Raw genomic sequence first — 24,939 nt, forward strand, 5'->3', positions numbered from 1 at the left:
CTTTTATTAATGAGGAGTTCATGGTGTTTTCAGGAAACTCTGGTGTGATAGATCCCTTATATTCTTCAGTGTTCACGCCTCTCTTTTAGACAGAGTCCCATCAGGAAAATCTTTGGAGTGATACTCTCTGGGGGGTTGGACTGGGGAGGGGGTCCTTGGGGAGGCTGTTCCTAAATATCTATATGACAAGAGCTGAGAGGCAGTGACCTGGGTGGAAAGAAGACTCAGAAGCTTGATTGCACAGCAAAAACATTTTCCTCATGTACCTATCCAGTGTGGCTTGGTGCCGCCGCTGTCTAGACTTGCGCTGTCCCACATGTGGCTTTTGAGCACTTGACATGTGCTTAATACAAATTAGAAATGGTCTAAGTGTACAAACATGCCGGTTTGAAAAGATTTATAATGAAAAAAGGAATGTCAAATATCTCAAATGTAACGTTTTATATGGATTGCATGTTGAAATGGCCTATATTATAAATATACGTATATTTTAAAATAGACACTTTATTTTTTGGAGTAGTTTTAGGTTCCCAGCAAAATTGAGCAGAAAGCACAGAGAGTTCTTATAGATCCCCTCTCCTCTCACGCACAGCCTCCTTACCATCAGCATCCTGCGCTAAGGAATTACCTTTGTTGTAATTGAACCAATATTGATACATCATTATCACCAAAGTGCACAGTTTTCATTAAGGTTCACTCTTGGTGTTGTGCATTCAGTAGGTTTTGACAAATGTATGATGTCATGTATCCACCATTACAGTATCACACGGAGTAATCTCACTGCCCTAAAAATCCCCAGTGCTTCGCGTATTCACCTCTTCCTCTCCTCACACTCCTGGCAAAGCCCTCATCCTTTTACTGTCTGTGGCTTGTCCTTTGCCCGATGACGTATCGCTGGAGTCATACAGCATGTAGCCTTTTCAGAGTGGCCTCTTTCACCTAGTAACAGACATTTCAGATTCCTTCGCATCTTTTCATGACTTGATAGCTTATTATTATTATTTCTTTTGCACTGGCCACTGTTGCAATATATGAAAGTGGTAATCTTTTCATAGAACTCTAGTACATAAGATCTATTATTAAGCTTATTTTCACTTGTTCCTTTTTACTTTCGTAATGTGGCTTCCAGAATAAAATTGCGTAGACTGCTTACGTTAAATGTGTGCTGAACAGCACTGCTCTAGACCTTGGTAAGACTGTGTCGTTGATAGTTTGTCTTCAATAAAATCTTCTCATTCCAACGCCTGCCTAAATTTTGCTGCCCCTACAAAGAGCATTCTCCATCTCTAGGACTTCTATACTTTGGGTCGGTCCCTCTACGTTGCCCCCAAACTACTTGGGATTACTATGGTTCTCCCCCTACCTTTCCCAAAAGAGACTTAGGTTATTTAATTCATTTTGTCAGGACCAGGTGACAACTGATGAATTAGGTCCTTTTTCACTCTGTTGGGTTCTCTGGAGCATGTTAATTATGGTGTTAATTATGGTGGCCAAGTGGCTTATAATAAAAAATTTTCATGGAAGATGTGACCCAAAGACTTAGGAATGAACTTTTTTTGGTTAAAAAATCTTTGAATTTATGTTACTTTACATTTAGAGAAGTAGCTAATACATTAATATTGTTTCTAGAAACTAATTGGAATAGGAATTCATTCTATCATAATCTGATTTATTCCTCTTTGTATTAGATCTGTTCATCCATGCATTCTCATTGGGAGTGATATTGCCCACAAGAAGGCAAAAATTGGTTCTCGGGGTATGAAAAAAATCTTTTTTAAAGTATAAAACATATGTATTATATATACATAATATATATAATGTATATGTATATATAATACACGTATACGCACATTACAAAGCCAAATTACAGCTTATCTGTGTATTAAAGTTTCCTGAGGAGGCAATTAGAAAAAAAAAAGTCTGAAAATTTTCCTTAGGGGCTTAGTTATGAAAGATGTGTTGAGAGACACGGGTTTATCTGGGCTAAATATTCCCATTGCCTGCACATTACAGCAGAGTGTTTTTATGACCAGTTAATCTTAAAAGTTTCTCAAGTAGGGAGGGGAGGAAAAACTGGAGGAAAGATCTAGAAAGATTTCTATTTACAGATTGGAGGAGAAGGAGCATCTGAAGAGTGTTAGAAATCCCAGTTGATTACCAGTTATTAACATTTTGCCAGATTATTAATTTTTTAATTTTTAGAGAGAGAGAGCGCACAAGCAGGGGAGAGGGGCAGAGGGAGAGAGAGAGAATCCTAAGCAGGCTCCACACTCAGCACAGAGCCCGATGTGGGGCTCGATCTCACAACCCTGGGATCATGATCTGAGCTGAAATCAAGAGTTGGACACTCGACCAACTGAGTCAGCTAGGCGCCCCTGCCAGATTATTATTGATTGGTTGATTCATGCGTTCATTCTATCTCTCCCTCTCCCCACTGACCCCCTCCACCACTCCCTGGAGTAGCTGGGTGGTAGTATATGGCTATTCATTGCACTAGTTTTTCAAGTGTTTTCTGGGTGTGAAAATTTTCAAAATAAAAGGTGGGGTAAAATGTCATCCTTCTGCAAATCCTATCTTTACCCACTTCAGTACCCTGATTCTACATGGGGACCCTGTTGAACTAAGTTTCTTGGTAAAGTGTTTTCTGTCTCCTTTTGTCTTTTGCATATATTCCTTTCTTCCTGGACATATTATTTGGCCTCTTTTTCTTCCTTTACCCACAGCCTTTGCCTGGATAACTCCCAGAAGTCTTTTAAGGTTTGACTTCCTCCAGGAAGCCTTTCATGACCACCCAGCCCCACTTAAGTCTAGGTTAACAATCCTCCATATATTCCCTTTATTGTGATTGCCCTTGTCGTATAATGTCAACTCGCACATTAAACTTGTCTGTCTTCCCTGGACTGAGTTCCGTGAAGGCAAGGATTATGACTTCTTTTATTCATCTTTTTTTCCTTGGCAGTTACCCCAGGGCCTCACACAGTATTTATTAAATAAAGCAACAATTAATTTTTCTATGAGATACACATTTGTTTTGTATAATTGCATACAAAAGGGAAAACAAGAAAAATTAAAGAAGGCATTGATGTTTTATTTAGCTTATAAAGCTGTACTGCTGATAATAGTATAATATCAGGTTAGACTTTTATAAATATTAAAAATAGCTCCGGGTCCCTATTATTACCCCTGTAAAACTCTTGGCGAGATGTCCCTGACAATTCCGGAAAAAATTGTTTCTCTCAGCTCCAACAGAGCTCTGTTTCTGCTTCTATATTAGAGCATTCTGGGGGATTCGGTGGGGAGATACAAAGCAAGGGTGTTGCCTTTTAGGAGTTTGGAGTTTAGTGAGAGATACAGATTGGGAGTGATACTAATAGTTTTTCCTTACATTTGTACCATTTTTTAATAGTTTACAACTCAATTTCACATCATTTATTCCTCACAAAAGCCCTGTAAACTAGGTACTATTAAAAAAATTTTTTTTTAATGTTTATTTATTTTTGAAGGAGAGAGAGAGACAGAGTGTGAGTCGGGGAGGGGCAGAGAGAGAGGGAGACACAGAATCTGAAGCAGGCTTCAGGCTCTGAGCTGTCAGCACAGAGGCCGACGTGGGGCTTGAACTCACAAACTGTGAGATCATGACCTGAGCTGAAGTCGGACGCTTAACCGACTGAGTCACCCAAGCGCCCCTGAACCCGGTACTATTAACTCTATTTTAAGGATGCTGCTAATAAGAATGTGTTATGAAGGTAAGAGATTCTCTTTTATTTTCTAGACTTTAGGCATGTTCCCCATATCTGGAGTCCATTGATTTTAAATGGGTAGCACCTTACCAAACTCTTCACCCTTCCTTTTGTACAGAATTGTGTAGGTACAACCAGGCTCCAACTTCACCCTTCACCATTAGGAGCTACTCTCTAATGAATGATGTCCTTACTCCAGATTGAAAAGTCCTCCAGTGAAATGCATGAGATTAGGTAGAGTTGATTGTTTTTCTTTTTTAAAGTTTATTTATTTTTAGTAATCTCTACACCCAACGTGGGGTTCAAACTCATAATCCTGAGATCAAGAGTCGTAACACTCTTCTGATGGACCCAGCCAGGTGCCCCAGGTCAACTGTTTTTCTAATTTAGCGCATCTTTAGATATATAATTCTACATATTTACCGAAGACAAAGGCTATGATTGAAGCTATCTAAAATATGTATGCATATTGGGAAAAGACTAGAAGAGTATGCACAGACATGGTAGTCATTACCAGGTGGTAGATTTAGGAGTGATTTTTTTCTCTATAAATTAAAATTTGTTTTATGATTTTTAGAGTGTGTACATATCCAAGTTCTTCTGCATATTAATTAAGGAAAGCTAAGGATCACCTATTTTTTTTTAATTAAATATAATTTATTGTCAAATTGGTATCCGTACAACACCCAGTGCTCATCCCAATGGGTAAGGGTCACCTATCTTGAGTCCTAATAGAGTCTCGGCTAATTTAACCCACTAGTTGAGTAGCCATTTTCCCTCTGTCTTCCCATCTCTCATCAAGAACATCTCCTCTCAAGAGAATGCATAGAACTCTGCCAAAATCATTGGATCAAACCATAGCATCAAGTCACATTGACCAGGAAAGATTTGTCCCTGTATTCCTCAGCTCTGTCACTTTTCTGTTGTGAATTGGACCTAATGAATTCTTGCTTTGTCCCTCCTGAAGCAAAGTACTTTGTTCAGGAGAGGTCAGGCTTATATTTCCATCCACCATGTTTCACAGGGGTGGTTCTCTGATCAAAACTCAGAAATGAAAATGAAACTGAAGGCAGGAAGATTAGTTCAGAGGCTGAACAGTTGTTTACTTGAGAGAAGATACTGAACTAAGGCAGGAACAATAAGGATCAAAACTGTAATAGTATGAAAACAGAGTCCCTTGAGCAGTATAATTGATACAAATTGATGATCAATTAATTAGGACCTAGGGGTCAACGATGACTGAAAGCTCTAACTTGGATGACTTCGGTAGATAGTATAACTCACAAAACTGAGTTTGTTTTGGATATGCTTCGAATGAGGTAGCTTCAGATGGGGGCGCCTGGGCAGTAGTTGGGAACGTGTCTGGGTTGGGAGAGATGAAAGCTGGAGATAAAAATTTGAGAATCATCAGATTTTTGTTTGTTTTTTTTTGGTAACTACCAAAAATGTATGCAATCTTTTGGTTAAAGCGACACTCTTCCTTTGATGTAAATTGCGTCTGCTCTACAATATATGCTTCAGATATTTTTACTGTCTTCATAGTGTTAATGATAGCATTTGGACCACCATTCGTCCAGGGTCCAGGGAGCAAATGAACGCAGGAGGCAGAGTGGAAAATCAAAGGAAGAGATTTCATCACTTAGTGAACTCAGAGGGCTGTCTGTATTCTGGGGATGAGAGAAGACTGTTGGTGGTCTTCAAATGACAAAAAGGAATCTGCACATCCCTTGTTCATGGCCCTTTCTCACAATGTGACTCCAGACGGTTTTCTTGTTTGTTTGTTTGTTTTAATGTTTATTTATTTTTGAGAGAGACAGAGATAGAATGCGAGTGGGTTAGGGGCAGAGACAGAGGGAGACCCAGAATCCAAAGCAGGCTCCAGGCTCGAGCCATCAGCACAGAGCCCGACACAGGGCTCAGACTCACGAGCTGTGAGATCATGACCTGAGCCGAAGTCGGACGCTCAACCGACTGAGCCACCTAGGCGCTGTTTTGTTTGTTGGTTTTTAAATCATAATTTGGGCCTAATGCAAAAAAAGAGTCCTGCAGAGTCCCGGCTCACCCTTCGTGTGTGGCCACACCTATGCAAGAGCTCTTAAAAAAAATCAGTTACACTACGTGCTGCCATTTCAACTGACCTGCAGTAGTCCAGTGATATTTGTAGGTAGCGAGGATTGCCCTCCCTACGATGGCAGGTACATATTCTTTTCCTTGACTGAGCAGAGCCCATCTGGAGGGCCTTGAAAGCCCTTGGAGGGAGAATGACCTAATACTAGGTCCTGAGCTTTGGGTGATCCCCTTTTTAACAAGGCCATTTTCTCAGTTGGGGGCTTCCATAGCGTCATATTTACCTACTCTTCTTCTTCTACAAATACATAGAGCGATGTTGGGGGGAGGGTCACTTTTCACTGTAATGGGAGGTGGGTGACTACTCTCTACTTAAATGCTTGGTCCTGATAAGTCTAGTGAAGCTATGCCCTGCCTAAGCTTACAACTCTACCAAGAGCACAGAGGCTTGCCCTGCTCCTTCAGATCTGCCTGGAAGTTTTTTCCCCAAGTAAGCCCTCTTTTACATTCACAATCTGTAGCACTAGGGGTAAGCGTGTTTGTGTCCCTTTTGCATGACTTTGCCCAACACACAGACGTTTTCCATCTTCAAGGACTGCAAGAGGATTTTAGTGAGAAAGAAAGAAAAAAGGAAAAAGCTCTTTTCTCTCCTGAGAGCCCCAGGACAGAAAAGACTGTGATCTACCTCTAGCCCAGAGCTGGCTTAGTACTCAGCAATTTAGTTTAGTCACATGCAGCCAAACTGCCCCTATCACTCAGTTCTCCTCCTTTGAAGATTGGACCCACACTGGTTTTATTTTTCATCTTCTCATGCTCTGTGGTCTTTTGTAACATTTAAAATAGTAACCTATGGTTTGGGGAGGCCATTAGCCAATTCACTTCCCTTAGCAATGTCCACCTGCTGAGCTGTTGTGCTCTAGTCTTCAAGTATCCTCTGACCTGGTTTGAATCAGTAGCTATTTGGACAAGGCTTTCTGTTGTGTCCCAGCTGTTCGAACATTAGACATCTATTCTTTGTCAAAAAGGAGGAAAGAGCAAAGTTGTTCATATGTTTCCTCTTGTGGTTGCATCAGTATTCATTTGCCTTGCCCGACACGTGTACTTCATAATCGCTAATTTTTATTCGTTCCTTCATATATGCCAGTGTTACTGTGTGAATCGTATCCCCCCAAAATTCATATGTTGAACTTCGTATGTTGAAGTTCTAACCCCCAGTATGCTTCAGATTGTGACTGTACTTGGAGATAGGGCCTTTAAAGAAGTAATTAAGATTAAATGAAGTCATGTGGGTGGGCCCTAATCCAATATGACGGGTCCTTATAAGAAGAGGAAGAGACCCCAGGAAGGCAGGTGTACTGAGAAAAGGCAGTGTAAGGACACAGTGAGAAGGTGCCATCTGCAAGCCAAGAAAAGAGGCCTCAGGAGAAATGCAACTTGATGACACTTTGATTTTGGATTTCCAGCCCTCAGAACCTTGAGAAACTTAATTTCTGTTGTTTAAACCGCCCAATCTATGGTGTTTTGTTATGGCAGTTCTAGCAAATGGATACAGCCAGGCCATGTAGTAACTGCTTTTCATGAATTATCTCTTTAATAGTTGCAGTTACCAAATGGGGCAGGTCCTATTGAGACAGGGACTCCCAGTATAATTTTTGCCCACAGCAGGAACTCTGTTCAGAGTATGCTCAGGCCTGACCCTGAAGGTGGGTAAGTAAATAAAATATGCTGGCTCATGAATAGGTGAGGTGGGGAGAGGAATTAAACGGAGCCAAGCATTTTTCTGACAGACATGTCTCTATCTTGATTATGCTTACTCCTTTTTCATTACATTAAAGGAGAACGGTAACACTTCATTTACACCAGGGCAAATTCTTACAAGCTTTTATTTATTGAGCTGGTAAGTCCCTTCTGATTATTCACTATTTGTTTTTAATTTCCCCCGCTATTTTGGTCTCTTTCTTACCCAGATCCAGGGAATAGCTGGGAAAAATGTATTTGCATATACCTATTATTTTTCCTTTCCTATATAGACTGGCTAAAATTGTAGGTCTCAAAGTTTGTCAAAAGTATGGAAACTGACACAAGTATATATAAGAACATGCGATGTAATGTCGTAAAACGTCAGTGGGGTAAGGATTAATTAATAAATAGTATTGGAGAATAATTTGAAAAAACAATAGTTAACTCCCTTACCTCACAGATTATACCCAAAATTAAGATGGAGTAAAGATTTAAATATTAAAGAAGAAACATGGAAGTATTAAAATGTAAAGATAAATATTTTAATATAATCTCAGGGTGCAGAAGTTATGTCTAAAACATCCATAAACAGAAGTCCTAAAAGAAGAAACAAAACTGGAAAAAGTGATAGATTTGATTGCAGAAAAGCGGCATGTTGGCCATGGCAGAAGAGGTAGGACCAGTGCTCAACATTAGTGGATTCAAGGAAGAATTTATAATAATTAAATCTCTTCTTTCCAGGTGTCCTTGAGGCTGAACAAGAATGAACGCATAAGCTGGTCTCGGAAGCCAGGTTGGACCAACCGGAAAAGGCATCACCTCAGCAGATGACACCCATCTTCTGAAGGCTTAGAGGTGGTCCCCAAAGGATGCTTGGGGACACAAAAAGGTGGTGTCATTAGAACCAGTTGGGAGAGGCTTGCGGTTCCACTGCCAGCCCCTTTGCGAACCAGGGGAGTGCTGTGATGGAAAATAGCCCGAGTGTAACTGAGGAAGCATTGCGGTCTCCTCCAGGGAGGAGAGCTGTCCTCACCGACAGCTGAAAATCCACGTGAGCAGCAAAGCCGAAAGCTCCCGGTGAATCCTCATGTGTTAACACATGTAATAATGTGATGGTCAGTATTTATGTAATATTTTAAACCTCTTGTAGCACTTTTACACATGACCCTACTCTTTTAGAAATAGTATGGGTCGTGATGATGGATTTGAGTTTGCATTCTGGTTCAACCTATTGGCTGTGTGATCCTAAATAAGTTACTTAACCTCTCAGGACCTGTTTTCTCCTCTGTAAAATGGTGATGGTGATGGTGATGGGTCAAGGTGAGACCCACCTTACAGGATAAGGCTTGAATGAGACAAATACCTAGTATGACATTCGACCCACAGGGGGCACTGCATTTCCTTCTCTAAAGGTAGCTATTTGCATTGGTTGAACTCAAACTTTCACAATGGTCGCATGTTTATAAAGGAAACGTGTTCTCTTCAAATGTGTCTCAAGTTACATGGTGATTCTTAACTGCAGCAATGGGGGTGATGTCTGTACTGTTAAAAAGCACCTGCACCCCGGCCCCAGACTTCCTTGCTGAGGATCACTGGTCTACACTTTGATATCCCGAGTATCTCTCAGTAGTTGGATATTCTTGTTTGATATTTTCACTCATAGCTTTATTTCAGTAAAGTAAGGGTTTGCCTCCATGGGAGGGCAATACATTAAGCTAATCAAAAAGGTAGTCCACAGATTACTTTCTCATGTGCAGCTAGATGCCAGGATTCATTTTTTCTTGGGCAATTCGGAGGCGGGGCAGTTAATGGAAAGAAGGATGGAAACACAAAGGGTACTCAGGGCCTACAGGAGGATTGATTGGGCCATGGCGGGGAAAATGGATAAAAAGGAAGGGAGAGGAAACTGGAGACAGTTATCATTTTTCTCATAGCCTCTCATTCTGCAGCTGTGACACGGCTTCTCCTGGGGCACCAATGCCTCTCAATAGAAACTGCTCTCTGTGTGCTGTAACCCTGTCCTACTTCTAGTCTCACCTACCCTAGGTGTGAGGCCTGGACGCTCCACTTAAGTCACAGATGGCTACCTGAACCGGCTCATCAAAATCCTGTCAAGTATCATAAGGTCCTGGAATTTTATCTGTCAAAACCTAAATCGCTGTCCCTAGAATGACATGTGAATACTTGGAAGTAACATCTGGTAACTGCAAATATAGAAGGTGAAGGGAAGGGAAAGGCTCTCACTCTGCTATGAACTGCCCACAGGCTAGATTCACTGAGCATCTTGGCTTATTCTGAAGAAGTGATATAGGACCAAGGTGTTCATCAAGTTCTTATTTGATATGTTGTTTAGAGTTTGGGGTAAGGGACCCTATAACTGAAAATGCTAAGGATGCATCTTAGGCCAGACAGTTAGATTTGAGCTGAGAGATGAGATAATGCTGAAGGTCAGGCTATGACTTTGAGAAGACACAGACATACCATTATCCGGGGGAGCCATACCTTTCAGTGCGCACTTGGGCTCCTGTAGTGATTACTGCAGACCCCCCTCCTAGGCTGCGATTTAACTGCTTTGTCCCAGCAAACACCATCAGGAAGCAAGCCTTCCTGGGTTTATCCACTTGGCCCTCTTTTAATAGCAGCCTTCCAAGGGCTGCCTGGACCCCCATCCTTATTTTGTCATCATCTTCAAGGGAGTCCAGGTACACAGCAGTGAAAACCAATAGACAAAACAGTGTGTGATTTTGTGCTAAATTGCATGTATAAAGGCGAGAGTAAAATCGTGGCGTGTAGAACTGCTCAGAAACAGCTTCATGGGGGAAGAATTTTTGCCGGAGGCTAAGTAGGATTTAAAGAAAGACAGGAGAGAGCATAGCTAAGCCTTTGTTTTTGTGACTTGTAAATTCTCACTCATGGCTTTCATACTGAAGCTCCTGGAGATGACTGATGTGAAAGAGAAAATAAGACAAAGTTAAGAGGAACCAGGAGCTCAAGCACATTGTAAGACCGTCTCAATTAGAGCAGCCAGTTGGATGGGTAGAGACTTCACCAGCCGGGGGGAGATTGGTGAGTTATATTTCATCAATAGAACCAAAGCACACTGCATATGCCATCGGGCAGAAGTTTTATTATGCAGTAGTGAGCCACGAACACCCCTTCCCCCAATTAACAATGCACGTACAGAGGCCACCGTGCGCTTAAATCTTCAAACAGCCTGGGTAGAGCTGGGAGCCAGTACGTCCACTGAAGTTTGACTTGGTCGGTCAAATGTGTTAATATTTCCGAAATGTTTTAACCTTTGGCATCTAAATGTGAGCTTCCCCAGATGTCTGTGGTGTGTATCATAGTCTGGTCTTTGCGCTTTCGCGGATATGATGCATCTGTTGTCTGACGCATCTGCCGTGTGCTCATGGACAAGGCCAGAGAACGACCCTGGGTTGGGAGTGTTTATGCTTTCACAGTTTGCTCTCTCAGTTTGCTTCGGCATTGGTCTCCTCTTGCAGAAGGCCTATTGGGACCAAGCTAGAAATACAACAGGGAAGCGTTCTGAAAGTTTCCTGAGAATTTGTCCTTTGGCAATTAAATTTTCTATAGATTTTAACCCTCTAACAACTACCAGTGCAGTTTTTGTCAAGTCTCGTAACCTGACGATAGCCACTTATCCACACTTCCCCCTGGGCCTCTGGGTCTTCATCTGAAAAGTGAAGAGATTAGGAAAGACAATTTTGAAGTCCTCCACCTCTAAGATTTAGAATTGGATACTTCCTGAATAGTAAAAATCAGATTTTTTGACACTAGAGCAATGGGGTTGTCCATCTTTATGTATTCTCCCAAACTGATATGCCTCAAGCCACTGAGACCTTTCCCTGATAGAGACATGGCAGGCTGGTAAAGCCTATAGACTTTCCTCAAGTAACTAGGCCCAGCCAGTTGGACCGTGCTCACATCCTATTCATTTATCTTTTCATTCAACAAACACTTGTTGAAGGCCTGTTACGTGCTACGTTCTAATCTTCAGAACTTGATCCCTGGCTTTTTATCCATCTTCCCTTACGCTCTCTTTGTTTGACAGACCAGACAGACAACAGCATAGGAAATGCATATTTAATCATTCTCTTGAATGGTCAGAACTCAAAAATCAAGTTTTCTATAACAAAATGTAATACAGTCACGGTGGGTCCAAAGTGCCGGGAGGCCGGTGGTCAACACATGAAGAGTATGGGCAGGGGGGTTGTGAACAGAACATTCTTTTCGATCAGAGCTTCATTCCTCAGGGTCTCACTTCAAAGGTTCATCGCCCCTGCTTTCAGAAGTCTCTGTGTGTTTCAAGGAAGGTACATGTTTTTGTTGCCTTAATTTGAAGTGTGACCAGGCAAGGTCCTGAGCTCCAAATTTGGAGCACAAGAACTTGAGATGGAGTGCAGGCCGATCTCACAGAGCCTGATTTGTACACTAGGACAGAGGGAAAGGACCCAGCTGAAGATAACCCTATCGGGAATGCCTGATTGCCTGACACTGAGCTCTGGCTGTCTGTACTGACACCTCTGTGCTGAGACCGAGGACAGGGCCTGTTTGTGGGAAGCAAACAGCTTTGTTTGCTCCCCTCTTTTCTAGATCCTTGTCTACTCTGCATCAGGGCTTCTTGTGACAGCACGACTGACGTTTTGGGCCAGATAATTCTTTGTTGTGGGTGGTCGTCCTGTACATTGTAGGATGTTGAGCAACCTCCCTGAGTTCTATCCATGACAGTAGCACCCTCCCCTCTCCCCCGAGTTGTGACACCTCCATTTGTCTCCAGACATATCCAGATGTCCCCTGCGTGTGGGGATGGGTGTGAAAAATCACCATCGTTGAGTAGCTGAGCATGCTCTAGATGCTGTTGAGAGTTGAGGTCATCGCCGTCCACACAGGATACAAAGCAGAAGCCTGACACCTCGTGATGATACGGTGCCCTATACAGTGATGGTGAGAGGTCCTTTCCCGGACCGTTCAGGATGAACATCATCTGGGAAATGTAATGGCATTTGTTTGTTTTAAAAACAAGAGGCTCAGGTAATTTAGAAAATCCGTGTCATAATTTTTGTGTTACATTTATGACCTTCTCCACATTTCTTTAGCATTTGTCAGGTGGAAGGAGATTCCAAGGCGCTCTTGGGTCATCCTAATGAAAAGTGATTTGACCCATCACTAAAATTCAGCCATCTCTGAATTGTGAAGGGACACCCAATTACCAGCTTCATATTATATCCACTGCAGTTTAATTCATAGAGTAGAAGATGTGGATCTATTGCAGTCAGAACGTTCTGGGATTTTAGGGCAACATTACAGCAATATAAAGATTCAGAGACGAGGGAGATACAGTATCCCTTCCTCTCACTCCCTGGATGGGCAGGGGTAAGGGGAGGTCCCTGAGGTATGGATACACCTGTCTCCACATGCATTTTACTCAGTCTTAACACATTTCCAGTTCAGGTGAATTATGTTCCCAGCTTTAAATATACATCTTTGAAGATAGATTTATCTTGTTCATCTTGGAGTCTTCCGTGGGTTGCTTTTGGCTTTTTTTTGCTTCTTGATCTTATTCGTTCACTCCAAATTTCATTTCCCCCCAGAAATATAAAACTAGGTCATATCTTGTGGTGAAATAGTTCTGCAGATTCCTGGGCTTCTGAAAATAACAGAAATAGGCTATCATTACAACCATTCAGCAAACATTTATTGAGAACTGATGGTCTCTACCCCTGTATATGGGTATCTCTTGTTCAGAAATGGGCTGGTTATTCTGTATTTTGATGGTGTTCCACCAAGACCACATGGTACCATGGGTTGCTGGGGGAAAGGAGATGGCTTGAGTCTCTTCTTAAGGGAGGGGATCATCCTTAGAGCAAACAGGAACTGAGAGATGAACTATGAGGCTCCTGGGTAGAAGCAGAAAGATGGCTTCTGCTTGAGTTTCCAACCAAGGAAAGCATGTGACCTAAAGTGTTGTGACCCGTGTTGGTTGGCAGCTGTCTCAGAGCTTCCTGGGTGTAATCCGACACTGCCTCCCACCCACCCCCCCCACCCCGCCCTCAACATGTAGGTCAGGGAGAGATCCAAGGAGGCAGGTTACTCCAGGTTGGTAGGTGGCAGTGTCAGTGAGCAGAGGGCACTTACATATGAGGCTTGTCATGGGCGACAACAAGATGAGTGGATCCCTGCAAATCTTTATACATAAAGGGGCCTTCAGGAGGTTCAAATACCGTGCAAGGTGTTTTCAACACCACATCATCATCTCAAGGCCATGTTCTTGGAGCAGCCTCTGGGAGTGGGAAAGGCAAGTGGGAACCACATTCCAAGGACAGAGGAGGAGGTGAGGAGCCTCTGATCACCCGGGTCTAGCTCATAGGTCAACTGATAGTCACGTCTTTTCATTGACCTTCCCCAACAGTCACTTATAATGTGTGTCATAAGTAATGATCTATTTGGTTATTAAACAAAATATTTCAAGGTTATCCCTCTATAGTTCTAGGGAGAACGAGCTAATCAGTTAACAGTATATAACCTATACATACTGCATGTGAACATTATCCCCTACATGTATGTCACGGCTTTTAAAAAAGCCTGCAAATTACTGCTTGAAGGGAATACAAGGTAAAGATGAATAAGCTATACTTTATAGGTCAGATTATCTAGTTGCAGGATATTAAAAATGTATTTACAGTGTTGTGGGGCATGAAGGAAAGAAGAAAGCGTTCCTTCTACTAGTGAGATCCTCAAGAGAGAGTTTCCTCAGGGAAATCTCCCTCCGCTGGCAGCGGTGGAGGCGGGAACTGGCTGGTTTCCTTACAGAGAATCCTTTCTGTGCACTGCGCGGTTGTGTTTGGAGCAGGAGAAAGAATGAAAAGCAGATCAACAGAGCTTCGCCTGCCCTACTTAATAATCTAGGCAAGGAGTGGATGTGCCTTAGAGAGTGGAAGATATCATACATTATTCATGCTTGCCAAGGGGATGCGGAATAAAGGGACCATCAGGAAAGTGGGCCATAAGCTGGGAAGCACTCGATTGAAATGGGTGAAGGAAGCATGGATTTGGGTCGCCATAGAGCAGAGGGCACCTCCAGGAAGGAGCAGTGAGAGAGGGAGCAGAGCCAGAGAGAGGAGTGGGCAGCTGAGAGGAGGAGGAAGTTCAGGGCGAGACACCATTAGAGAGCTGTGACCACATGGCTGAGGACTTCAACTTTGACGTAACAGTGCCCAGAGAGTGACTTGAGGTCCCAGAGCAAAGGAGGGCTGTGATGAAAATAGCATTTGAATAATTGTATTTTGCTATCTTGTTTCCTATCACCGGAAACAGGGAAAGGAAGGAGCAAGTATAAGGTTTTAGAACTAGGCTGGTGTGTGAAGCAATGAAGGCTGGATTAGGGTCAATCTGAGGGACAACATGGGACAATGCTACAGGGCTTGGTAGCAAATGGACACGAAGGCCATGGGGGACAAAAATAGCTCTAAGGTTGGGAGCCTGGGCCCATGGTGGTGATGCCACCGAATGTGGTCGTGCCGACTGGAGTTTCATGAGCTCAGCCGTGTACAAATTCCACACGCAGAAGGTGATTCAGAGAGAAACGTCCTGCCAGTGATTGGAGCCGGAGGACTGAGGTGATAGGGAGAAGCCTCAACAGGGGAGGTTGGTTGCTGAGTCACTTGTCAAATTTCTGGTCAAGAGGAGCTTTGCTGGAGGGGTAGGAGGAGGTCACTTGTGGGAGCAATGATGTTCATGTCATGATGCTTCGGAAAATAACGGTGAAATCCAGGGGAACTCTCGGGGCCAAACATCTCTTTCTCTTTCTCTTTTTGCCTTGTGGATGGGTGACTCAATAAATGAAAAGATGTTTGAATTTACACAAATATTTGAATGGCATCGTTGTTTTCTGCTCTAAGCGTATCGATGAGAGCTACACTCTTTGTTCACAAACATTTACCTTTCACAATACCGGTGGGAATAGGGCCCACTGGTCTGGCACCATCCAGTGTTTCTCTCTGAGGCTGACGCCGGAGGTTGCTTGCCTCATGTGAGGAACACCAGCACCCACGGAACCGACCCCCACCCCATTCGTGATTCATCTCACCTGTCGTACCAGTGACTGTGCATGTTTCCGTGTGGCCAAGGCACCTTATTTGAGCATCAGGTAAGGGGAGAGAGGCAGGAGTCCCCAGATGATGGCAAAGAAAGAAGAGACACACAGGGAGGCCTTTGAGTTCAGCAGCTGCAGGTGACTCCGCCTTTTAATCTCCGAGTCTACAAAGGGACAGAAACAAGTTCAGGGTCACAGAGGAAAAGCTGGAGGTCTTCTTCGCATGGCTGGATAGCAAAGAAAAGTACCTGAAAGACTCAACAAGTTGTTTCTAATACACCTTATACCCCAGTTGGGGGGCAGTTCTGTACCCTATTCTCTACCCCTCGAAACTGGCTTAAAATCTGAGCTTTCTCCTTCTTCAAAGGAAGTTCCATTCTGTGGTCCACTCCAGCGGACACTCAGCCAAATGAAAAACAATGCCAATACAGAGATTGTTACTGCTCAGCAAACAATGAGTAGGGTGAACCGTCATGGCCAGTGTTTGCTTTCAGACGTATTTGTTCCTGTAGGCAGGCACCTTTGCGGGCTCTGTGTCCTTTGCTTCCTCACAACACTACAAAGCGTTGAGAAAGTATCGTCCTCATTTTGAAGCAGAGAAAGGTAGAAGTGAAGAAATGAAATTACTCTTCTTTTACTCTCTTTCCTTCCTAGACACCCCAGTCTCATCTAGTTCATTCCAGCTGTGACACTTGCTAGCTGTGTGACTTTAGGCAAGTTACTCAATCTGTACATGCCTCAGTTTCTTCACCTATAAAACCAGGCTAAAAATAATAGCAATCTACTCCCTAGACAACTTCTGAGGATTAGTGAGTTAATACGTGTAAAGCACTTTGAACAGGACCTGGCACGTACTAAGCACTCAGGAGGTATCACCTGGCACAACAATAACAGTGACCCCACTCAAGCCCAGTAAGTTTTACTTCCACTAGGCTGATGATCGCTTCCAGACCCACCTCCATAGTGTGAACCCCCGTCCCGAGTTCCACATCTGGATTTACGGCTGCTACCGAATATGTCGGTTAAAAATTTAATCATTCAGTAAATATTTTTTGAGCACCCGCCATTGGGGTTCAAAGGAGTCCAGTAAAAAAACCAAATAAACAAACAAAAGCCCCACTCTCTTCCCCAGCTGAGTTCTGAATCAATTAAAGGATGGGATAAAAAGAGTGGGGCTGCTGGAAGACCAGAATAGCACCTTTATTATTGGCAAGGGTGACAATAAAAGATGAAGCTTTGTCTTCAGGCAGATGGGCTGCAGCCCAGGCTGTCCCAGGGACGGGCAGCACCAGACAGGGACAGGCTTCCCGTCACAAGGGCAGATTGCGCTTGGGAAAAACTGGTGGCTTAGAGGAGCGGAATAGAATGTAGACTTCCTGGGGGTTAGCTAGAGAGGTAAGGAAAGAATGGAGCCAAACTCCTTGTGTCTAGCTTCTCCTATTAAGGTCACCCATCAGATAAATTAATTCCTCCTCCTCGGGGAAGAAGGGGAGGAAGGGAGAGAAGAGAGAGGCTAGAAGGGTTACACTGATGGGGATCCCTGGTCATGGAAGGAAAAATGTAGAGTAGAGTTGAAGGTTTGGGGGAGAATGCTGTCACATGCTGGATAATGTGCTAAGCAGTGGACATGTGTACCTGTGTGCACAATGGGCCCTGTCAGCTCCACCTCTCTAGAACCCTCGTCTTCATGTGTCTTCTCCTGTGTTTTAGGTTTTTTTTTGTTTTTTGTTTTTTTTTTTTTTTTTTTGTCGACGGCATTACTAACGTCCTAAGCAAGCTGGGTAGAAATATCAGATGCATTTTGACTTGCTCTTGCTGTCGTCCATCCTATTTGTGTCACCAAGATCATTTTTTTTCATTAACCTTTGATTCTTCCTCTTTCCTTTCCACTCTCACTGCCCCAGGTAAAGCCCTCATCGTTTCTCCCCTGGACCGCTGCCATAGGTTCCTGACTTCATACTTTCCTACTCTATCAAAACCATTCTTCTTGTCCTTCAAAGCCTAGCTTGAACTCTGCCTTGTCTACTGAGCCACAGTCATAATTAACAACGCTTTCCCCTAGACGCCATGTCTACACTGTGACTGACCTCTCATGACATTTGTGTTATTCATCTCAGTGGTTCATAGGGCTTGAAAAACTGCTTTGTACATGTTTGGCACACAATAGATACTTGCTGAATGAATGGCCTAAATTAGCAGTATAGTCAGAGAACACAGGATATAAACTTCATGGTCTCATCCGATTGTTTAAAAACATGTATGGAGGGGCGCCTGGGTGGCTCAGTCGGTTAAGCGTCTGACTTCGGCTCAGGTCACGATCTCACGGTCTGTGAGTTCGAGCCCCGCATCGGGCTCTGGGCTGATGGCTCAGAGCCTGGAGCCTGCTTCCGATTCTGTGTCTCCCTCTCTCTCTGCCCCTCCCCCGTTCATGCTCTGTCTCTCTCTGTCTCAAAAATAAATAAACGTTAAAAAAAATTAAAAAAATAAAAACATGTATGGAGTCATTACCTTGTACATGGCAAGAAGGAATTGTGTTAATTTTCTGAATTTTGAGCTATGTCATGCTGCCATATGGTAGTCAGTCCTAGTTCTGATACATGGGACACTTGTCCTAATGCATTCAATAAACGTGTGGAAAAAGAATCTGCTCACAGAATAAAACGTGTGCTCAATTTCTGTGGTTTGTTCAGTTATTGTCCTTTCTATCAGAAGGCATTAGTTACACAGTTTGGAGATATTTATTGAGATCTGAACTGAGATAGTGGTGTTAACACTCGTTCTAAATGCCCAATGCTTCATTCCCCCCTTTCCTTCTAGGAAGGCCTTCCATCAGGTACTATCCCATTGGTCTGTGTGTGGGCAGCTGACCCAAGTTGAGCCTTTCTGAGAATGTAGGATAGGACTGAGGGATTGAGGCTCACTCTGGTTACTCTACTGAGTGAGAGAGACTTTTAAACTAGGAACTCTTGGCACTCACATTCTGCCCTATAGACTAAAACAAGAGAAACCAAATTAGAGAGTAAAGAGAGAATAGAGAATTGACAATCCCAATAGAGTTTAAATTCTTGGTTCCAGCACTTCCTGAAGCCAAACCGCACTTTGTGTCCTTGGTTCTACAAGATATCCTAATGTTCTTTTATTAAATTTCCCTTTTACCTTAGGCCTGTTTGAGCTGGTTTTCTGTTGCAGTCAACTAAGAGCATCTATTTAGTACAGTCACCAATTTGTTCCTCGGGATGGCGGAAGAGCTCTCTTTTTCTCATATGTATGATTTTTTTTTTTTTGGTTAGATACTTTTTTTTTATTGTGGTAAACATATCACAGATGTACCATATTTACCATTTTTAAATGTACAGTTCAGTAGTTTTAAATATATTCACATTATTGTGAAACAGACTTCCAAAACTTTTTCATCTTGCAAATCTGAAACTCTATACCCGTTAAACAACTCCCTTTGCCTTTCTCTTCCCCCAAGCTGCTGGTAACCACCATTCTACTTCCTATTTCTATGAATTTGACTACTCCATTAGATATCTCATATGAGTAGGATCATAGAGGATTTGTCTTTCTATGACTGGCTTATTTCATGTAGCATGATATTCTGAAAATGTATCCACTTTGCAGCATGTGAGAGAATTTCCTTCCTTTTTAAGGCTGAGTAATATTCCATTGCATGTATGCACCACATTTCGTTTATTCATATATCTCTTATGGACATTTTGGGTTGTTTCCATCTCTTGTCTATTGTGAATCATGCTGCTATGAACATGGGTGAACAAATATCTCTTTGAGAACCTGCTTTCAATTCTTTTGGATATATACACAGAAGGTATTGTTAGATCACATGCTAGTTCTATTTTTAATTCTTTGAGGAATCTCCATTCTGTTTTCTAGAGCGGCTGCACCATTTTATAATCTCATCAACATGTACAACGGTTCCAATTTCTTCACATCCTCACCAAAACTTGTTTTTTCCTGAGATTTTTTTTTTTTTGATACTAGCTCTTCTAATGGTTGTGGGGCGATATGTGATTTTGATTTGCGTTTCTCTGATGATTTGTGATATTGAGCATCTTTTCATACATTTGTTGGCCATTTGTTTGTATCTTCTTTGGAGAAATGTCCGTTCAAGGTCTTTGTCCATTTTTTTAATTGGGTTATTTGATTTTTGTTGTTGTTGTTGAGTTGTAGAAGTTCTTCATGGATTCTGGATACTACCCCTTTATCAGATATATGATTTGCAAATACTTTCTCCCATGCCACAGGTTGCTTTTTCATATTTACAATTTGAAATTAAAAAGTAAGCTGACAGAAATATGATTTATTCAGTTAAATTCAGCAAACATTCTTTATCAAACTGGCTAGGGGGTTATCAATTTTGTTAATTCTTTCAAAGAACCAGCTTCTGGTTTCATTGATCTGTTCTACTGTTTTTTTGGGTTTCGATAGCATTAATTTCTGCTCTAATCTTTTTTTTATATTAAATATAATTTATTGTCAAATTGGTTTCCATATAAGACCCAGTGCTCATCCCAACATGTGCCCTCCTCAATGCCCATCACCCACTTTCCCCTCTCCCCCACCCCCCATCAACCCTCAGTTTGTTCTCAGTATTTAAGAGTCTCTTATGGTTTGCCTCCCTCCCTCCCTGTAACTTCCCCCCCTTCCCCCTCCCCCATGGTCTTCTGTTAAGTTTCTCAGGATCCATATATGAGTGAAAACATGTGGTATCTGACTTTCTCTCCCAGACTTATTTCACTTAGCATAACACTCTCCAATTCTATCCACGTTGCTGCAAATGGCCAGATTTTATTCTTTCTCATTGCCAAGTAGTATTCCATTGTATATATAAACCACATCTTCTTTATCCATTCATTAGTTGATGGAAATTTAGGCTCTTTCCATAATTTGGCTATTGTTGAAAGTGCTGCTGTAAACATTGAGGTACATGTGCCCGTATGCATCAGCACTCCTGTATCCCTTGGGTAAATTCCTAGCAGTGCTATTGTTGGGTCATGGGGTAGATCTATTTTTAATTTTTTGAGGAACCTCCATACTGTTTTCCAGAGTGGCTGCACCAGTTTGCATTCCCACCAACAGTGCAAGAGGGTTCCCATTTATCCACATCCTCGGCAGCATCTATAGCCTCCTGATTTGTTCATTTTAGCCACTCTGACCAGCGTGAGGTGGTATCTCAGTGTGGTTTTGATTTGTATTTCCCTCATGAGGAGTGACATTGAGCATCTTTTTATGTGTCTATTGGCCATTTGGATGTCTTCTTTAGAAAAGTGTCTAGGGGCGCCTGGGTGGCTCAGTCGGTTAAGCGTCCGACTTCGGCTCAGGTCACGATCTCGCGGTATGTGAGTTCGAGCCCCGCATCGGGCTCTGTGCTGACCGCTCAGAGCCTGGAGCCCGTTTCAGATTCTGTGTCTCCCTCTCTCTCTGACCCTCCCCCGTTCATGCTCTGTCTCTCTCTGTCTCAAAAATAAATAAATGTTAAAAAAAAAAAAAAAAAGAAAAGAAAAGTGTCTATTCATGTCTTCTTCCCATTTCTCCACTGGATTATTTGTTTTTCAGGTCTGGAGTTTGGTGAGTTCTTTACAGATTTTGGATACTAGCCCTTTATCTGATATGTCATTTACAAATGTCTTTTCCCATTCTGTTGGTTGCCTTTTAGTTTTGTTGATTGTTTCCTTTGCAGTAATTTCTGCTCTAATCTTTAGTATTTTCTGTCTTCTGGTGGTTTTGGGTTTTATTTGCTGTTCTTTTTCCAGCTCTTTAAGGTTTAAGGTTAGATTGTGTATCTGAGACCTTTCTTTCTTCTTTAGGAAGGCCTGGATTGCTATATACTTTCCTCTTATGACCACATTTGCTGAATCCCAGAGGTTTTGGGCTGTGGTATTATCATTTTCATTGGCTTCCATGTACTTTTTAATTTCCTTTTTAACTTCTTGGTTAGCCCATTCATTCTTTAGTAGGAGGTTCTTTAGTCTCCAAGTATTTGTAACCTTTCCAAATTTTTTCTTGTGGGTGATTTCAAGTTTCATAGCATTGTGGTCTGAAAATATGCACGGTATGATCTCGATCTTTTTGTACTTGTTGAGGGCTGATTTGTGTCCCAGTATGTGGTCTATTCTGGAGAATGTTCCATGTGCACTGGAGAAGAATGTATATTCCACTGCTTTAGGATGAAATGTTCTGAATATATCTGTTAAGTCCATCTGGTCCAGTGTGTCATTCAAAGCCATTTTTTTCCTTATTGATTTTCTGATTAGATGATCTGTCCATTGTTGTAAGTGGGGTGTTGAAGTCCCCTACTATTATGGTATTATCAATGAGTTTCTTTATGCTTGTGATTAATTGATTTATATATTTGGGTGCTCACACATTTGGAGTATAAATGTTTACAATTGTTAGGTCTTCTTGGTGGATAGTCCCCTTAATTATGATATAATGCCCTTTTTCATCTCTTGATACAGTCTTTATTTTAAAGTCTAAATGGTCTGATATAAGTATGGCTACTCTGGCTTTCTTTTGTCGACCATTAGCAGGATAGATGGTTCTCCATCCCTTACTTTCAATCTGAAGGTGTCTTTAGGTCTAAAGTGGGTCTCTTGTAAACAGCATATAGGTGGATCTTGTTTTCTTATCCATTCCGTTACCCTGCATCTTTTGATTGGAGTATTTAGTCCATTGGTGTTTAGAGTGAGTACTGAAAGATATGAATTTATTACCATTATGTTACTTGTAGAGTTGGAGTTTCTGGTGGTGTTCTCTGGTCCTTTCTAGTCTTTGTTGCTTTTGATATATATATATATATATATATATATATATATATATATATATTTATAAAATAGTCTTTTCTATTTTATATTTATATCTTTTCTATTATATATATATATATGGTCTTTTCTCCACTCAGAGAGTCCCCCTTAAAATTTCTTGCAGGGCTGGTTTAGTGGTCACAGACTCCTTTAATTTTTGTTTGTCTGGGAAACTTTTTATCTCTCCTTCTATTTTGAATGACAGCCTTGCTGGATAAAGAATTCTTGGCTGTATATTTTTCTGATTCAGCACTTTGAATATATCCTGCCATTCCTTTCTGGCCTGCCAAGTTTCTGTGGATAGGTCTGCTGCAAACCTGATCTGTCTTCCCTCGTAGGTTAAGGACTTTTTCCCCTTGCTGCTTTCATGATTCTTTCCTTACCTGAATATTTTGTGAATTTGACTATGATATGCCTTGTTGATGGTCGGTTTTTGTTGAATCTAATGGGAGTCCTCTGTGCTTTCTGGATTTTGATGTCTGTGTCTTCTCCCAGGTTAGGAAAGTTTTCTGCTATGATTTGCTCAAATAACCCTTCTACCCCTTTTTCTCTCTCTTCATCTTCTGGGACCCCTATGATTCTGATATTGTTCCTTTTTAATGTGTCACTGATTTCTCTAATTCTTAAATCGTGCTCTTTTGTCTTAGTCTTCTTTTTTTCTGCTTCATTATTCTCTAGAAGTTTGTCCTCTAGATCGCTGATTCTCTGCTCTGCCTCATCAGTCCTTGCCGCCGTGGCATCCATTCAAGATTGCAGTTCAGTTATAGCACTTTTTATTTCATTATGACTAGCTTTTACTTCTTTATTTCCACAGAAAGGGATTCTAATCTATTTTCAACTCCACCTAGTATTCTTATTATCGTGATTCTAAATTCTGGTTCAGACATCTTGCTTGTGTCTGTGTTAGTTAAGTCCCTGGCTGTTGTTTCTTCCTGCTCTTTCTTTTGGAGTGAATTCCTTTGTTTCATCATTTTGAAGGGAGAAAAGGAATTAATTAGGTAAAAAAATTAAAAACAATTAAAATTAAAAATAATTAAAGTTAAAAAATTAAAAACAACAAACACACACACACACAATCAAATAAATGGTGCTAGATCCTAGGTGTGTTTTGGTCTGGGTGTTGAAAGGGGCTTGATAGATTAGAGGAAAAAGGGGAAAGAAAAAAAAAAGAAATCGTTTGAAAATTTGAAAAAATGAATACACTGAGATAGAATAAAATGATAAGATGGAAGTAAAATAGAATTTGAAAAAATTTACACAAGACTAAAAAATATAGTAGAAAAAAATTAAAGAAAAATATTTTTAATAAAAATTGAAAGTAAAAATAATTTTTTTTTCTTTCTGTATTCAAGAAAAAGAAGAAAAAGAGAAAGAGAAAGAAAAATAAAGGAAAAAAAATTGAATAGATGGACCAGTGAACAGACTGAAATACAATTGAAATTACACCATTTTCCTCTAGAAGTCAAACTATGAAGTACTTTATAGTCCGTAAACTAAGTAGGTGGAGAGATTTGTCATGTTCCCGAAGAGCGAGGTTGGCCCAGTTGGGCGGGGCTCAGTGTAATGGCTCCATTCTCCACTAGATGGTGCTGCTTAGCTTACCAGGGTGGATTGTTGTGGCGCGTGTAGGTGTGTATATGCGCATGCGTGGGAGGGGCAAAAATGGCGTCACCCAGCTACCTCGTCTCTTGTCGCACCCATCCTTTGTCTCTGGCTTCCGGCGGCTCCCCGCTTTTATACCCTGCGTGACCAAGCCATCAGGGTGCCAGGCGGCACTTCCCTCCTGAGTTTTATCTCAGATGAGACTGTGTTTCCCGACCCCTCACTTCCGAGGGACTGCGGCTCTGACCAGCTCCACCTCTCTGTGGGAGGGTCTCACCGAGCACTGGCCCGGTGCCGCCGCCCCCAGGAACGTTGGCGGGACTGTGCTGCTGACGCCCAGAGACTGCGGCTGGGCTGGGTGCCAGCCGCCCCAGAGAAAGTTCCCGCGATCGGGTGGCAGCAGCATTTCAGAGATTATGGAAAATCTCAACCCGCATCTGGCTCCACCCCCAGCGACCTTGTTCCAGCACCAGCGAATACGATTGTCCTCCGGGGTCCACTGGGACGGGGTGGCTGCACAGCCTCTACCGAATGTCCTCCCAGCAGGGGAACCGCCTCTCCCCTTGTGGCCCGAAGAGCCCCGGACCCCACTCTACTCCTGGGGATTCGCCCTTCCCACCGGAGCACCGCCAGGTATCAGCTGCGGAGTTGCAGACACTGCGCTCCCTGTTTATAGTCTTAATGGAATTTAAACCCTCTCCTCTCCTTTCTCCCTTTTCAGTTCAGTCCCTGCGGCTGTTTCCACTTTTCCGCTTTCTGTCCAGCTGTTTTTGAGGGGGAGTGCTTTTCCCGTGTTCTCCATCATCTCCCTGGATGGAAAAACAGCTCCCTGCCCTCCATGGCTTCTCTCCCC

The 24,939-nt window shown here is 42.2% G+C and overlaps 1 protein-coding gene and 1 long non-coding RNA gene across 7 annotated transcripts in view; one reads left to right on the top strand and one right to left on the bottom strand.

Moving 5' to 3' along the window:
• The window catches only part of LOC122228531, a 52,313-nt gene that overhangs the window by 8,910 nt on the left and 18,464 nt on the right, over positions 1–24,939 (top strand). For 5 of the 6 annotated variants that reach the window (XR_006206650.1, XR_006206648.1, XR_006206651.1 and 2 more), the window contains one exon: positions 8,289–15,479. This is a non-coding gene — a long non-coding RNA (uncharacterized LOC122228531). Of the gene's footprint in view, positions 1–8,288; positions 15,480–24,939 lie in introns of those variants that run through there. The other variant, XR_006206649.1, reaches the window with a different exon arrangement.
• VTCN1 (V-set domain containing T cell activation inhibitor 1) overlaps positions 13,139–24,939 on the bottom strand; it is a 61,759-nt gene continuing 49,958 nt past the window's right edge. Inside the window, exons 5-6 of the mRNA XM_042953596.1 lie at positions 15,655–15,824; positions 13,139–13,215 (exon numbers count right to left, since the gene is read on the bottom strand). Of these exons, the coding sequence (XP_042809530.1) occupies positions 15,700–15,824 (125 nt within the window). The 3' untranslated portion in view covers positions 13,139–13,215; positions 15,655–15,699. The remainder of the gene's footprint in view (positions 13,216–15,654; positions 15,825–24,939) is intronic.

The sequence above is a fragment of the Panthera leo genome, chromosome C1, assembly GCF_018350215.1.
Source record: "Panthera leo isolate Ple1 chromosome C1, P.leo_Ple1_pat1.1, whole genome shotgun sequence".
Classification (NCBI taxonomy): domain Eukaryota; kingdom Metazoa; phylum Chordata; class Mammalia; order Carnivora; family Felidae; genus Panthera; species Panthera leo.